The 12575-nt window shown below is 31.2% G+C and overlaps 1 protein-coding gene across 4 annotated transcripts in view; it reads right to left on the bottom strand.

The window, feature by feature from the left end:
- The window catches only part of LOC106680394 (TWiK family of potassium channels protein 18), a 39672-nt gene that overhangs the window by 14012 nt on the left and 13085 nt on the right, over window positions 1-12575 (bottom strand). For 3 of the 4 annotated variants that reach the window (XM_014420087.2, XM_067046574.1, XM_014420091.3), the window contains one exon: window positions 4999-5066. The exons of the other annotated variant lie outside the window; for it this stretch is intronic. In XM_014420087.2, coding sequence (XP_014275573.1) covers window positions 4999-5066 — 68 coding nt within the window. The remainder of the gene's footprint in view (window positions 1-4998; window positions 5067-12575) is intronic. 4 annotated transcript variants of the gene reach the window in all.

Below are 12575 nucleotides of genomic sequence, written 5' to 3'. Positions count from 1 at the left end.
TACCTTTAATTTTTCTTATGATATCTTACTTTTTTACATTTTATACCCCTGTTATTTTACACTTATGTTTTTGTTTTCCCTATGTAACTATGTGTTTGTATCTTTTTTTAGCCCTGAAGAAGCCCTGCAACGTGGGGCGAAACGTTGGGTCATTAAAATAGTATATTTCTACTATTTGAGTTTTTTTTTACCGCACCCGGATCATATTCCTTTCATCTTTACACACGGTCAACCAATAATCTTCCAGATTATAAAGTGTTTGTTTCTTAAGACGAAAAATATAGAAGTTCTATATGCTTAAGGAAGAAGAAGATAGAAAATTGGTAAACAATGTTAAAATCATCAGACTATTAACTGATGAAACATCAGTCATCATCATATTCTATTATTTGCGATTTTTTCCCAAGTATTAAGAAGATAACACTAATCCAACTTACGTAAACAGTCACAACAGTTCTGTTATTTACAAATTATATATTTTGATCTGAAGCATTTTCACGAATAGTATTGATCAATAATATTTGTATAAGAACCTCTGTCATATATTTTGATATGAAATTATGTAAAATTTATAACTTAAATTTTCAAATTAATAACAACTGGAATTAAAATTGTCAACACATTTCTTCATTATTAACGTTTTCACAGTTTAATTATTTTTATTTTATATAATTATTTTTCTCACATAGTACAAGACCTCAACGTATTGATTTATACAGAGCTGGGCGTAAGTAGGTTAAAAATTTATTCTACTGGAAAAAAGCCAAACGAGGATTTTAAATCATGGATTAAATTTTTTTTTAAATGTTTAAAACTTTATACTACAGTAAAATCCGAATTTTTTCCAGACCGAAAAAAGAAATCAGATAAAAATTCATTCAAACTGCTTTATATTTTGACTCTCGGCATGGTGATGAAACGAACGATGGAAAGGCTCAAAATATGCAGATTATCAGCCCATCGAATTTAATTGAAAGAATATGTTCTGAGTAGCGGTCACAAAAATGTACTAAAAGCATTTATTGGATACCTATGTTTCAACCCACGTGGTACGTTTTCATCATGGCTAAATAAACAAAACACAAAGGTCATTAAGTATAGAAGGACTATAAGATTGTATATATAAAAATTATAAAATGAATATTATATATCAAATGAGGATATTAAAAGTTTCCACACTTTAAGACTAATTAATCATAGCTTGCCTTTCTTTCAAATTAAATAACGACGGAGACCTGCAGTATAATCTAAATATTCTTTAATTGGAAAAGCTCGCTGTTGGTATGAAAATGAATAGAACAAAATCAATGCGACAGTACTCAGAATTATAAGGTCGGGCTTAAACAGGTTGAAACATTCGCATATCTTATAGTCCAAGAGCCCAAGAGGAGAAAAAAGGCAGTTATCTCACCCTAATTTTTTATTACTTTAATGAAAGCTATGTATAATTACTAGTCAAAATTGATGAGTCTGTCAGGCATAGGTAGGGGGAATAAAAAATGGCGGCCGTTGAAAGGGATAAAAATATGTAATTTTTCATTCGAAGCTCTATATCTTAAAAAGTAGGAACAACACAAGAAAACCTAAGAGAACGTCATTTAAAGAAGAGTAAATTTTCTAAAATATGAGCCCTAATAGAGTTATTTACGTTAAATAGTTCTCGAGATTTCATAAAAAATGTTGTATGGGACGTACTGAGAGATCGGTAGTTAGTGAATTTATTTTGAAAAATCTACATCTCCAAAACCATATGACTTACAACGGCTGTTAGCACTCAAATTAAAGCTAGTTTAATGGGCTATAAAGTAGTTTAAGATATTTATTTTCGTAGGATTAATAGTTTACATGAAATTTGCTAATATAAATTGATTTATAGTTGTTCGGACAAATTTTCATTTGCCAAATTTATATTCATATGTGAATATGATAAAAAATAGTTCTCCTACGAAGATAACTGTCATAAACTACTTTATAGTAAGTTAAATTTCCTATATTTGGCAGACATATGAGCGTCTTATGGATCTAGAGATATATTTTTTCAAATATCCAACATTTTATACGAACAACTAGAAATTAACATATTGTTAGTTTATTTTGTCAAATATCATAAAAACTACTACTCCTACAAAAGATAAACATTATTAACTATTTTGTTAATTTATTAAATTTAACTATCTTAAATTTGAGCGCTGGCAGACATCAGTACGTCCAATGGTTTCTGAAATAAAGTTTTTTATAAATCAAATTTATTGTCCGAACAACTATAAATCAAATTATTTTAGCAAATATTATGAAAACTATTATTCCTACGAAGGTAAAGGTCATAAACATACTTATAGTCCATTAAACTAGCTTTAATTTGAGTGCTAATAGACATCTGTAAGTCACATAGTTCCTGAGATATAGATTTCTCAAAATAAAGTAACTAACAACTAATCTTTCAGTAGATTTTTAAGAAATTTTGCTTTTTAAAAAGCTATGTCTCGAGAACTATAGGACGTAAATATCTTTTAGGGCTAATATTTCAGCAAATTTACTCTTCTTTAAATAATATTCTCTTAGATTTTCTAGTGTTGTTGGTAGTTTTTAAGATATAGAGCTCCGAATGAAAAATTAATGTTTTTTTAAGGTTTTGAAACACCCGCCATTTTTTATTCCCCCTACCTATACTTGGCAGAATTATCAATTTTAACTAATAATTATAGCTAGTTTTCATTAAAGTAATAAAAAATTGGGGTGAGATAACTGCCTTTTTTTCTTCTAGGCTCTTGTACTATTAGGTTCCTTCTACTTGAGACGGGCGAAGAAATCCAGGATTTCTTCACATCCTCAAGACGATTGTTTTGGGATTTAAACAAAGGCTTCGTCAACAGAAACGTGAAGAGACTCAACTTAAGGCACAAAAGTCCTCATTAGTGCATTATTTACATATTGAGTCATAGAGAATTACAAAAAACATAAAGGATTAGATGGGTATGGAAATGCGATATTTGAGGAAGTTGGAAGGCTGAACCAAATGGGGCAGGATCAGAAATACTGGAATACTCGTAGTGAATCTAATACAAACTAACGGTGTTTTGGTCATTTGCTTTGAAAGGCTAAATATCGTCTTGCTGAAGATTATAGGGTGAAGATGGAATGGAGACAGCTTATTGATAGGTCAAGAACCACATGGAACCAAAATATTAAAAAAAAACAATCTGCAGAATTACCTACAGTTACAACGAAATATAAAGGGCAGATGCTGGGTATGGAAATGGGATACTTGAGGAAGGTGAAAGGAAGAACCAAATGAGGAAAAATCAGGAATATGGTATAGTCTCGGTGTGAATCTAATAACAACTTGGGGAATCCCAACTAAGGTTTTTTTCTTTGAATGGCAAACTATTTTCTTGTCAGAGGCTTATGAGGGCAAGATAGAAGGGACGCGGCTTAGAAGTAGGCCAAGAATCACATGGAAGAAAGTATCAAGGAACCCTTCTGTAAGAGGAACATCTGCAAGTTGGAAAGAGAGAAGAAGATTAGTAGTGTATGGGACGCATGGAGGCACCATGGGTACAAGGAGGAATAAACCGCACATGTAGTATAAATTTAATCAAATAAATTTTTTTTTTAATGAAAGTAATACAATATTTTCCTTTAATAAAAGCAAAACCAAGAAAAAAATAATGTTTCCTTCAAAATAAAGACTTCAACTTAGTTGTAAATATTAGTAAAATACTCACAAATTGAAATGAACATTTATAAAAATATAGGTACTCGGTTTTTTTACAACCGCAATATGAATATTTTTGAATTTCAAATAAAAACTTATCCACAATCTTAATTTTAATATTAGGCACTACTAGGATCAATGAAACAAAAAAATAAACAATGACAGTTTTTTAACGCCATTGGATTTTAATCTTAAATTAGCCACCTAAAGAAATAATATTTCATCTATAAACATCAGCAATCATTCAACCAGTGCACTGGAAAAGCTGATAATGTTCAAGAATGAGTGTGTGGCCGCAAAAATGTACATAGACAATGTTTTAAGGCTTATTATTCCACCTTTATCACAAGAAATTGAGGATCATTTTAGGACAATAAGTCATCCTTGTTGATGACAGTGCTTGGTGTGGTTGAACGATATTTAGGGGAACGAAAAATCAGACTATGAATTGGCCTTGCAGACATGAGTCAGATTGAGAATGTTTGGGATAAAATCTAACGATGCTTCTACACTTTTGTCAAGTGCAAGAGTGTGGATGGGTTATTTGGATTGGCTGGTACAATTGGTATGAATTTATGGCCGACCCATCGGGTGTCGGTTTTTCGGCAAAAATTCAAGCGCTGCATCCACATTTTTGTTTTTGGTTTGCGTTGTTTTAGAATTGCCAATATTTGTGCTCCCCGTGTTTTAATTAATTAAAGAATTTCCCTAACCTTTATCATTTACAACCAAAGTTGAGATGGAGAGTTAGAGTAAGTGCCGATACCAGAATCCTTGGAACCAGGAACTGGTGGACGCCAGATGAGCATAGGGAAACATGGAGGACAACTCTTAAGGCAGCCAAGATCCAGTAATGGATTGTTGAGCTCAGGATGATGATGATGACTAGACAATTTACAACTGCGTATTTGTAAATATTTAGCCTAGAAAACATAAAATGCATTTATTTATGTATTTATGTCTTTTATTATGTAAGCCTGAACAATTTAATTATTCTTACAAGACTTTTTTCTGAAGCATAAAAATATCGTTTCATTCCAACTAAGTTATATTTCCAATACGTGGCCTGTTTACTGTCTTACTGAACTTGATTTATAAAGAATTCATATTATCTCAAGCTGAACTACTGATATTTGGGACCACATTTGCTTAAAATAAAATATCTTAGATAACTATTGAAAATTAATATATATATTTTTTTCGAACTATCACATTTTGCTCATAAAAGCAATTCATAATTTAATATCAACCAATTGAAACAAAATGGAAAAAAAAAAAATTACCTATTTCTAGATGTGGTAGAACTGAGGAGTCAGTCTGGCAAGTTGGTGATCTCGTGGTATCAAAAACCCTATAATAGTGGAAGAACAAAAAAATCAGCTATTTGTTCTAAACATATAAATATACATATATGTTTGTTATTTTTTTAAATTATGTTATTTTCTTTAAAAAAACAAAACACGATGAGTAAAAATATATAGATACATATTTCGAAAAACATTTATCCAGTAAATAACATGCAATAAAAAGCCGACACATTTGGTTTGGCTGATGTTTAGATTTTCATCGTGTGTTATTAGGAACTGTACTGAATGCGAAATTAGAAATGTACTGAAGATGCGAGTTTCAAACACAAAATCTTAAAAAATAAAAAAAAATGAAAAAATCCTAAGGTCATATAAGTATGAAGAGTGTAAAGAAATTTTTGGAAATACTTTGAAATTTCAATAGGGCATATGAAAAACCGCGCTGATAAGTTCTTGATAACATTAAACTGCAGAGAAGCACCTTCTAATTGTTCAAGTAACATCAGAGTCTTTAAAATAAATAATGTTGAGGTGCTTAAAAATAAAAAACTCCTTCAAAACATTCTCACTGAAATCTTTCTCATAATGTAATGTTTATTTTTAAAGTTGAGTATAAGTGCAGAAAAAAAAAATATCAAATTTAGTGTTCAACTCTTCAATATTTATTATTAGTGAAACTTTTCTCTCAACACCATGCCCCATGGCTATTCGAAATTCGATCGAGTTATGCCGGTGCACCTCAGGGTTCAATCATTGCCCCATTATTGAACATATTCGTATAAGAAATTCTTCAATGAACTCGTACCATTAGAGCAACCTACTGGGTATGACCAGTTGTCGATAATGCCTGACGATCGAATTACTTGGAGATATGAAAACGTCATTTATAAAAACTTAGTTCTAGTCTGTTTTCGTTTAACTTTATACATCCATGTACTTTAATGTGATAAAAGGGCATAGGCAAAAATTAGGGGGTGATGTAAAGATGAAAAAGGATATTTATTATTAAATATTAAAAACATTATTTTTTTAATAACTTTATTGAAATTTACAACTGTATATTACATAATACATTTAATCAATCACAAATCAATCCCACAACCACAATCAAAAATCACACGCAAATCCATAACTGTACTAAAACAATTCCAAAAATTCCGTAATTCCATTCCTCAGAACACTCTTCAGCTCCTAGTATCCTCTCTTGTCTTCCCCCACTTCGACTACGGAACCTTGGTGTATGGAGGGCTATGTGCAGGACTAGAGTTGAGACTGAAGAGACTCATGAATTGTTTTGTAAGATTTATCTTTGGGTTCCCTAGGCGCTCTCAAGTCTCCCGCTGGTATTCCGAGTTGAAGTGGCTCTATCCAACCTCCCGATGGCAATACCTCCTTGGTGTTTTTCTATTCCAAGTTCTTAACATCAGAAAACCTAGCTATATCCTAGACCTCCTCACTCTTCGTTCATCCATCCACTCATTAAACACCAGATCCCATCCGAATGATTTATTTATGCCCTCCTATAGAACCTCCTTCTTGAGCAAATCCTTCGTCATACGTGCAACCTCCCTCTGGAATTCTCTTCCCATCTCCATTCCCCAGTCCTCACCCATTCTCTCCTTTAAACAACACCTATTCCTTCATTTATTGAATAACCAAACCTCCACATCTTTGTAATCAAATAAATAGGCAGGTATTGATTAACATTATAAACAGTAGTAAAGCCAATATACCAATGTAATTCTACTATCTGAAAATTTGTAAACGCTCGCCAGGTAAAAATCTCACTATATGAACCATGTATTTATTCTTAGGGGACATATGTCCCGGAATAATGTTATTTTTTCATTTCATTTCAATATATTTAGTAAATATGGTCTTAGTTAAAATGGAGTGTTACAGGCGTGTAGAGCTACTACCCACTGGTAGCACTCTAATGACATTTTACATTAGCTGGTCTTGTGGGCCACCTTCTTTTCAGGCGCCTCGGAGGATTGTCAGGAATGAAAGAGGATGCAAGGTTAGAAACTAGGGAGTTTATAATATATTAAAAGATAAAATTAAAAATTGTCTGCCGACTACATAGCTTAATATAGGTTCCTCACTATTTCTATTTGATTGGTACATAATTACCACTATTGAAAAATTTCGGGCTATTATTATTATTATTGGTGCGTCAGACTGTGGTGGTCCAAGGCCTTGCGCGATGTATTTAGGAAATATATCGCGCGTTTCATGACGTGGTTTTCATAGGATTGGTTCGTCATTCCCACGCCTATTTTTGCGTGTGCCACCCATTGTCTAACGGGTCTCACATATGCCCAGGGGGAAGCTGAGAGTGAGTATTGTATAATTATATGCTTGAAAAAATCCCGGATAGGGCCGAAGAGTCGAACTCGCAACCTTTGGGGTGGCAGACAGGCGCGTTGCCATGCTGCTTTGTTGTTTGAGAATAAAATTTACATAAAAATTTATACTTTATCATTTTCACGCAATTTCTCAACTCCCCTCCAAATTATGGCATAATCAGAGATGTAGGAGTGTGAAAAAAAAAACTCGTGTACACTTCTGAAAAAACTTTTAACAAACAGGATTCAGGATTGTTGCTACCCGATCTCACAGGAGACAAAGCGATTACCGGTATCACTGTCAATTATCTTCACCATGTTGGCGGAAATGACGTATACAACGGAGAGAGAGAAATACTTTATTAATCTATGCTGCCTAAATACATCAGGTTGCTATCTCACACAGCATACTTATCAATCCTATACGTACTGTCAATTATCTTCACCATGTTGGCGGAAATGACGTATACAACGGAGAGATAGAAATACTTTATTTATATATGCTGCCTAAATACATCAGGTTGCTATCTCACACAGGATACTTATCAATCCTATACCTACTGTCAATTATCTTCACCATGTTGGCGGAAATGACGTATACAACGGAGAGATAGAAATAGTTTATTTATATATGCTGCCTAAATACATCAGGTTGCTATCTGACACAGCATACTTATCAATCCGTAATCGGAGATATATAAATTACACATACATGGTATAATCAGATATAATAATAAGATAATAATAATTCACTTATAAAGTGAATACATTAACAGTCGACAGTACTTTGATCAGTCGTTCAATTACAGTCGGCTATCATTACAAAAAACGAAAGTTCAACTCAAGCATCACTTAACCTATACCCCGCATCATATAACTTTCAATTCTAGCTTGTTTAAAACGAAGATTTACTTATTATTTACGACGAACTGAATACTCTCCCTTAATATATTTATTTTTATATTGCATATATTACATTCAATATATATATTTATAATGTAATTATTAATGCGTTGCTCAACACTCCAGATTATCTTCTAAGACTTTATATATTTCATATTATTTTCATTCTAAAATCTTTGCCTAACGGTATATTATACATTTTATTACTACTCTGATTTCCGTAGATCTGTTTTAACCTAGGACAAATTTCTTCTGTAGTTACTTACCTAATTCTTTCAGAGGTTTATATTTATACATTTTTTTTTAACTGCTAAAATATGAAGTGGTTAATTATATATTTATTTCATCGAGACTGGTTTTATTTTTTAAATGAAATAAATTTTATCCATTCAATTCTCCAACACTCTTTATTAACATTTTAAATGGCCATCCTAAAGGACAATATTAACTATAAATTTAAACCTCATATCCAACAATTCAAATTTATTATAGCCTATATCTGGACATACGGAGTTGAGCTTTGGGTCTCCACTAAACCATCAAATTCCTCACGAATCCAATCCTTACTGTCCAAAATCCTTCGTAAAATCCTTAATGCTCCTTACTTTGTCTCAAATCAAGTCATCCATCAGGACCTCAATGTTCCATATGTTGTCGATTTGGCCAGAACGAGATACCATTCCTTCCATGATAAACTTCTCAACCACCCAAATCCACTTTTTTCTAGCCTGGCTTCTCCTTCATTACCTAATTATCCTCCTAGACGTCTGAAAAGAAGATAGCCTCCGGATCTTCTCCTCTAGATATTTATTGGATTTCTATCAATGGATAGATTATCCACATGTTTGTATCATGTCATTATATAACTTACAGCAAATTTACTTGATGTATATATTTTCTGTCAATAAACCAAAACTGGTCAAGACTTATGAGAACTTTTTTGTATAGAGTTACAGAAATCCAATTTTTTACAGGTAATATTTTTTTTTTTTTTGTTGGGAGGAGATGGAGTGAATATTTTGTATAACATTTTTTTTTTTTTTTTTTTTTTTTTTTTTTTATTTATTACATTCTGTCATATTTATAGACAATTATAATATAGATGATATAGCTCATTCACAAATATATAAATTAAATGATAACAAAATAAGAAAAAGAATAGAGGGAAAATAAATAAATAAATACAAAGAAAAAAATCAAACTTAAAGTAGTTTTTTTTTAAATTTTTTAAATAATACTTTTTATTTATTGATTTTTATTTTTATTTATTATAACACAGTTGTGGGCAATAGGTAATAGTGATGAATAATCTCATACATACTAAAATAAAATAAAATAAATAAATGAATAAAAACATAAATAAATAAATATAAATAAAAAAAAAAAAAACTCTCTTAAAATATATACAAACAAAAGAATAAACAAAATGAACATAATCAAATAACATAATGATAAAATAATATAGTCTCCAGTCACATAAACTTAAAGTAAAATACTACTCATATTAATATTATTGATATTATTTTGACATTGATCATATATACATATGTATGTATATTTTCTAGAGGGGAAATTCATTTTTATTTTGTATTCAAGTTTTAGTCCGTTAAAACTGATTCATTTCATTGTTTTGTTGAGCATGTGACATTAGACAAGTTGGGATCTAGCATCCCACGATGCTGGCTGGGTAACAAGGGAAATGAGATCAACTGGGTTCATCACACTTCGACCATTAGACTACACACCCAGAGCAATACTCATGGTATTATTCTGTCAGGACAACTAAATTTAATAAATGATAAATTTCTGAATAAGACAAAATTGATTTTTTCGGATTAATACTTATTAAATTAAAAAATATATCTAATATAATATTAATTTAATTAATGTTTCTGAGATTACAACGCATAAATTTTATACATATAGCATTAATACGTTTAGAAACCAAAAACGGTAAACCGGCGTTTTAAAATTAATTTCAAATTTTTATTTAAAAAAAAAATTAAAATCTGTACCACTACCACCCACGAAGGGTCAGGGGTTCAGTACTTTGTAAAGAAGTACAGTTACTAGACCAACGGTTGTGCAAGGAGGTGATTTGGTCAGAATCACGCTCGACCGCCAGATTTTTACCTAATTAATGGTACCGATTTTTGAGGCTGGGTAGACCCCAGAAAGGCTCCAGAACTCACTGGGCTGACTCAACTTTATTATTTTTTTCTAAATAAAAAAATGAAACTTTATTTTTAAAATTTATACAAACTTTTAAAAAATCTTTTCTCGATTCAATTCCAGAAAATTTAGAGGTAATACTAGACAAATCTCTAAATTAGAAACAGTTCTACGAATTTACGTGTGTTAAACGATTAGATTATAACTAAAGCGGATAGCATTAAAGCATGTTAACACAATCCCTGGTCCTCCTCCAACTTCACTCACCCATATAGTCCTCCCCTAATATTTAAACGACAGATGACAAGAGACCTATTGTAAATTACTATATTGAAGCAATGGCTAGATTCTCCAGCCAGGTCCTGAGCGTTTATTTAGTATCCTCGTTCAACCTCCACTCGCTTTTAATACGAGAAGCGCCGGGATCTTCTGTGTAGCTTTTTCCTTCTCAAGTGGGGAACAAGCTCGGTTTGGAGTACCCAAACTTTGGTCTACTTTAGGAAAACACAGCTCTAATGAATTTCCTAGTATACTTTTATAAAATTTCAGCCAAAGGTTTTAATTTTTTATATACTTTAAAACACCTCCAAAACTTTTCTTTGAAGTAAAATTATCTCTTAACTGTGATGAGTACTATTATAAAATTATACAAGCTAATACTGTCTTGTTCTTTGCGCTATCTTTCCTTCCCCCCTCCCAGAAACGCGATGTTATACTCAAAAAAACATTTAATTTTGACATATTTATTTAAATATATATTTAAAGATAAATTTCGGAATGATGAATAGATTGTTGACCGTGGATAGTATATAAGAGAAGATGATTGTGGATGTGGTCAGTGAAGAACACAAACAAAAAAATATTTATTAGTTCCAACTTATTTACTAGAGACTAATAAATAAGGTTTGATGAATGAAATATTAATCAATTATAATGTATAGTGATGATGATTAATTATTTTTAGGTTGCAACAACTTCAAATTGAGAGGTTTCGTGGATTGTGAAATTATAGTACAAGAGCCCAAGAGAAGAAAAAAGGCAGTTATCTCACCCCAATTTTTGATTACTTTGATGAAAACTATGTATAATTACTAGTCAAAATTGATGAGTCTGCCAAGTATAGGTAGGGGAAATAAAAAATGGCGGCCGTTGAAAGGGATAAAAATATATAATTTTTCATTCGAAGCTCTATATCTTAAAAAGTAGGAACAACACAAGAAAACGTAAGAGGATGCCATTTAAAGATAAGAAAATTTGCTAGAATATGAGCCCTAAATGAGTTATTTACGTTTAATAGTTCTCGAGATATAGTTTTTAAAAAGCAACATTTTATAAAAAATGTAGTATGGGACGTACTGAAAGATCGGTAGTTAGTGAACTTATTTTGAAAAATCTATATCTCCAAAACCATTTGACTTACAGATGTCTATTAGCACTCAAATTAAAGCTAGTTTAATGAGCTGTAAAGTAGTTAATGATGTTTACCTACATAGGAATTTGCTATTAAGAAATTTGCTAATATAAATTGATTTATAGTTGTTCGGACAGATTTTCATTTGCCAAATTTATATTCATATGTGAATATCATAAAAACTACTACCCCTACGAAGATAAGTATCATAAACTACATTATAGTAAGTTAAATTTCCTTTATTTTGAGTGTTGACAGACATATGTGCGTCTTATAGATCTAGAGATATATTTTTTCAAAAATCCAAAATTTTATACGAACAACTAGAAATTAATATTTTGTGAGTTTATTTTGTCAAATATCATAAAAACTACTAGTCCTGCAAAGATAAACATTATAAACTATTTTATAGTAAATTTAACTAGCTTTAATTTGAGCGCTGGCAGACATCTGTACATCAAATGGTTTCTGAAATGAAGTATTTCATAAATCAAACTTATTGTCCGAACAACTATAAATCAATTTATTTTAGCATATATCATGACAACTACTACTCCCACGACGATAAACGTCAATGACTACTTCATAGCCCATTAAACTGGCTTTAATGTGAGTGCTAATAGACATCTGTACGTTACATAGTTCCTGAGATATAGATTTCTCAAAATAAATTAACTAACTACTAATCTTTCAGTAGATTTTTAATAAATTTTGCGTTT

Source organism: Halyomorpha halys, unplaced genomic scaffold (genome assembly GCF_000696795.3).
Source record: "Halyomorpha halys isolate HHAL.00 unplaced genomic scaffold, Hhal_1.1 Scaffold258.1, whole genome shotgun sequence".
NCBI classification, from domain to species: domain Eukaryota; kingdom Metazoa; phylum Arthropoda; class Insecta; order Hemiptera; family Pentatomidae; genus Halyomorpha; species Halyomorpha halys.
The sequence above is the reverse complement of the archived record's forward strand: the minus strand, read 5'-3'. Positions and strand labels throughout refer to the sequence as shown.